This window comes from Cajanus cajan, chromosome 6, assembly GCF_000230855.2.
Source record: "Cajanus cajan strain Asha chromosome 6, NIPB_CcT2T_4, whole genome shotgun sequence".
In the NCBI taxonomy this organism is placed as follows: Eukaryota; Viridiplantae; Streptophyta; class Magnoliopsida; order Fabales; family Fabaceae; genus Cajanus; species Cajanus cajan.
In genome coordinates, this window is record NC_138522.1 from 4,335,016 (window position 1) to 4,339,665 (window position 4,650).

The 4,650-nt window shown below is 29.5% G+C and overlaps 1 protein-coding gene across 3 annotated transcripts; it reads right to left on the minus strand.

Annotated features, from left to right (window-relative positions):
• Positions 1–262: 262 nt before the first annotated feature.
• Positions 263–3,744, minus strand: LOC109790404 (Histone superfamily protein). 3 transcript variants are annotated; one of them, XR_014434474.1, is made up of 6 exons: positions 3,585–3,744; positions 3,421–3,492; positions 3,119–3,199; positions 2,884–3,033; positions 1,737–1,835; positions 263–642 (listed from the first exon to the last, which is right to left on the minus strand). XR_014434474.1 is itself a non-coding variant. In XM_020349549.3 (5 exons), the coding sequence occupies exons 1-4, from the start codon at positions 3,685–3,687 to the stop codon at positions 2,897–2,899; spliced, it is 393 nt and encodes a 130-aa protein (XP_020205138.1). In that variant the 5' UTR covers positions 3,688–3,744; the 3' UTR covers positions 263–642; positions 2,884–2,896. The 3 variants fall into 3 exon arrangements, 2 of the variants coding, with proteins under 2 accessions (XP_020205138.1, XP_082932688.1); XM_020349549.3 differs by lacking the exon at positions 1,737–1,835; XM_083076562.1 differs by lacking the exons at positions 263–642; positions 1,737–1,835 and having other exon boundaries at positions 2,758–3,033.
• Between the last annotated feature and the right edge of the window lie 906 nt (positions 3,745–4,650).

Below are 4,650 nucleotides of genomic sequence, written 5' to 3' on the forward strand. Positions count from 1 at the left end.
ACAATAAAATAGTGGTAGCAGGCAAGTGATGACGATGGAGAAGTAAGAAGTGGTAAACATTTTTGAAATTGAAACTGAAGCACTGGCATTTGGCAACCCTTTGAGTTTCCCAATCTACCCACTTTTGGATGGATTCTAGGCCACCTGATTAAGCACATTCAACATACACTTTATGGACTTTTACTCTTCTCTTTACCACACAATTTTAAAAATATATAAAACTATTTTTTTAATCATAACAATGATACAAAATATCTATTATAAAAAATAATAAATAATTTTTATTAAAAACCGTAAGGATATATAAAATAAATATATTTTTTTAGCAGAAGTTATTTTATATATAAAATCAAAATTTAATCTGGAAGTCCTTATAAGTTGGAAGTGGTAAATATAGAATGCATTGTGTGGTGACTTGGTCGTCTTTATTAGTGGAGTGAGGAGTGTGTGAGATGGAGAAGGTGCCAAAAGTACAGAAAGGAGCAGGCCAACATGCTTTTTCCATGTGTCTGTCCCTTCTACGGTTGAGTTGAGTGTATCATACAAAACTAACTGCACACTTCAAATTTCAAGATTCTCGTCAGATATTGAGCTGCGTGCACTGGAATACCGCAACGAAGAGATCAAATTTTTCGCGCCATCCTATTCCCATTGTGTCAATTGTCAAACAAAACAGATTCGGATCAGAACAGTCACCCACAAAACACTGTAGTCAACAGGGGACTTATTTCTATCACTAATGTTAATCCTAATAATCCATTGGTGTAATGTAAGTGGTAAATAAGTATGTCTTTTTTTAAATTTTAAGTAGACAGTAATACAATTCATTTCTCAATTTCCGAGTATGAAAATTATAAGTAAAATTGTGTATTAGCTAAAAAACTAATTGATCTGCAACACACACACATATATATATATATAAACAAAACAAAATATTAATATTATTTATTTTCTTTTCTTGATTAACTTTTTTATACTACTTTTTATTAAAATTTAGATTAAATTACACTTTTGATCTCTCTATAATGTTTAATCCATAATTTTAGTCTTTAATTTTTAATTCTTCAATTTTATAAAAATCTATAATTTTAGTCTCTATATTCATCTTTACCGTTAAAATTGTAATGTTCATCATAATTTAATAATAAATAAATGACATAAAATTAATATTTAATGATATTTAGACTAAATTACACTTTTAATTTTTATTTTTATCTTAACTTTTTTTTATCTCATTTTATCACTTTTACGAGATAAAAATGTGAACTAAATATTAATTACCACATCATTTATTTAATATTAAGTCAGAACTAATATTATAATTTTAACAAATGAATATACAACAAGAAGATCAAATTTTTAATTTTATAAAATTAAAGAACTAAAATTATAAAAATAAAATTTAGGGAATTAAAATTGTAAATTGAAAATAGAACCAAAAATAAAATTTAAACAATACATTAATGAATTCAAACTAACGTATATTCATAAAAATATATTATATGTTAATTTAAATCTATATGATAAAGTATTATATAATTTTTAAATTTTGCAAAAAATTTATACATTTAATTTATTTATTAAAAAATTTTAATTTAACTATTAAATTATTAAAATTTAATATAAATAATAAGTAATTATATAGAGTAATTCTACCAAAACTTTTTCAAAATAATTTAAGAATTCATGCATTACCCAATTGTATGAATTATGACATGGATTGGGCTTGACTTTACCATGCTTGAGGATGACTTCTTAAATCAAAGGCTTTTGAAATAGAATTTCTTTTTAACACCTGACTTGTCCACTTTAAAAGCTTGACTTGATTTGTGAACCTATTTAAATGTATGTTTTGAAGTACGTTAAAAAACAGAGAATCACATTAATTCATCTCAAACATATAAAAGTTATAATTATTAATTTTTAGTTAAACATGAAAAAATCATATAAACAACGTGTAACCAAACACACTATAAATATTTACTTCATAATAAAATCTATTAAATTATATTACAAATATATTTTTAGATAGATTAATGGACTAGCATTTATATGCGAGTCTTACCCACTTAACAATGGATTCGCATTTAACAGAACACAACGGAAATTCAAATATGCCTATAATCCATAAATCCTCTACAAGCAGTTGAACCCATTGCACTAAATTCACATGGACCATGGATGGTGCAGACTGATGTAATATCTTTTTTGGTTACAGACTAGCATGTTTTAGAATATATTTAGTTCAAGTTAGTTTAAATAAATGACGGTTGAGCTTTAATATTTTTTAAAGCATAATTTTGTTATTTTAAAATAATATTTTTGAAACATGCGATTAAATTAGGAGCATCATTTTTAGCCGGTAGATGATCTAAAGTCCCCACAAAAATTCTCTTTGAAGGGTGACAGATGATGAGAGCAAAGTGACATTTTTACGTTACTAAAAACATGATTTGCTGTTGCATTATTTGGTTCAATTTGATATAAACAAAAAATTCACAAGTTTATAAAATAATACGGTTGATGTTATGTCCCTTTTATTTTTTTAAATCTTAATCTTTATAATACTTTATAAAAAAACTATTGAGTAACCAATGGAGAGGATTGATTTAAATTAATATATATGTATGACTCTTCCTAGACAAAATCTTAGGATTAAGCTCTATAGGATGGCAAAAAATTTCAACTAGAAGAATAGTTCTAATATATTAACATGGGCGAAAAAAATGATAAAGATGAAAAATAATTTAGAAGCTATAGACGAAAAACATGCCCCAAAATTAATTAATCCAATTACACACTTCGTAGTGGCTGGTATTGTTTTAGGCAATTCCAGCACGAGCTAACAAGTCCAAAAACATAGAAAGGAAAGAAAATACGTACAATTTTTTTCTAATCATACCAAGATAGTAGTGTTTCCTTTGTCGTTCTTTTTGGTTTCTTTCTTTCGCTTCCTCTCAGATTGAGGATCTTTGGCTTTCAAATCATTGGAGAAAGTCCTCAACAAGCCAGATAAATGTCCATTCCTATGCGCTGAAACCAAAAAACGTAACGTTAAACAGATAAAAAGTCGTTTCGTTCTCTGAAAAAGCAAGCGAAGACGCGAAACGAAACCGACCGCAGAGTATCACATCTTCCATGTTTACAGATTTACGATTCGCATGCTGCGCAAATAGATGAAGATCCCTAGCCACTCGCTCTGCTCACAAACACACTTTCCTTCAGTTTCATTGTTTCAACAACTCAACACTTCAATTATTGAACTACAAAAAGACGATTTAATTTCACAACAAATTGATAATGATAGGTGCATTATGTCAAACACGTTGCGATCATACTGATTTAACATACGGCGTTTCAATTGGTGTCGTTTAAGCTAATTCTGAAGAGGATTGTGCAGCGAAACGACGGTGATGTTACCTGTATATTTGAAGGCCAAATCCGCGACGCAAGTGACTACGACTTTTGACGCTTCCTTGCCGCTTCGTTTTGCTGCGGAGATTGGTGAGCGTAACGAGAATTAGGGAATGAAATCGCTTGTATGAATGGAAAGGGAAAAAAAATTGTGAGAAGAATAATGGAACCTTGGGATTCGGTGATGGAGATTGCGGAGAGTCTGAATTTGTCTCTCAAGAGCTTCATTTCGGCGTCGTTTTCCACTTCGCTGCTCCCGTCGGCGTTTTCCATAATCGAATTTGTTTCGAGTGGAGGGAAACCGAATAGGAGGGAATATTAATGGGCTCTACTGAGACGCAAATCCCCAACACGCTATCGCCATAGGCCCAATTCTGCATGCATTTTTTAACTTGATTTTTGGCGGATTGGATTTTTTAGGCCCAGATCCTATCAAACCCACCCGATGATTAATCCTACATTTGTATATAATAATTAGACTTGTACTCGTGTGCTGTACAAAAAATAAATTATTATAGTCAATAAATTTTATTTAATAATTAATATATAAAATTGTGAAAATTAGTTGAACTTAATGTAATATGAAAAAGAATATTTGAATATACAAATAAAATGATAATGATAAACAATTCATTTAATGACATGTAATCACTGTATCCATCATTTCCATGTGAGAATAAAAGTAGATAGTGCAATGGTAAATAAGCAGAACTCACTATGAAAATTCGTTGCAGGTATCCTTGTTGAGTCTCTAAAACGATGTTTCTCTCACCATTACCTGCATCAAAATCACCCACAACTAAAGCCACAACCTCAGATGCAGTCGGAAGATTATACCTTCTACCATCTTTTCCCTTTTCCCTATTGTTCTGAATTTCAGGTTGTGTGCATTGCTTTCCTTTAGACGATCTTGAACCATCCTATATGTTTGAACATAAGGATTATCAGAGTCAAACATCTATTTAATGTCAGATACTATTTCTATATGTAATGGATTTGAATTTTTATCCATCCTACAATATAATAGAATAAAAAACCATTTAAGATAAGGACTCAACACATAAATTGAGTATGGAAATTTCAGAAAAATAAATAAATAATATATCCAAATGTATTAATAATTACCTAATAACAGAAATCCTGTTAACAACTTCATTTTCCGTGTCATATATGTATTATTGAGAAAATTTGGGTTGCTCTCTTGGATTAGGAAGCAAACTACCAATTCTATGGTAA

Excerpts from the sequence above, each read along its gene's own strand:
- LOC109790404 (XM_020349549.3), bottom strand. The coding sequence starts at position 3,687 with ATGGAAAACGCCGACGGGAGCAGCGAAGTGGAAAACGACGCCGAAATG. Across the intron at positions 3,493-3,584 it reads CTCCATCACCGAATCCCAAG|CAAAACGAAGCGGCAAGGAA; the intron begins GTTCCATTATTC and ends CAATCTCCGCAG. Across the intron at positions 3,034-3,118 it reads GGAAGATGTGATACTCTGCG|CGCATAGGAATGGACATTTA; the intron begins GTCGGTTTCGTT and ends TTTTGGTTTCAG.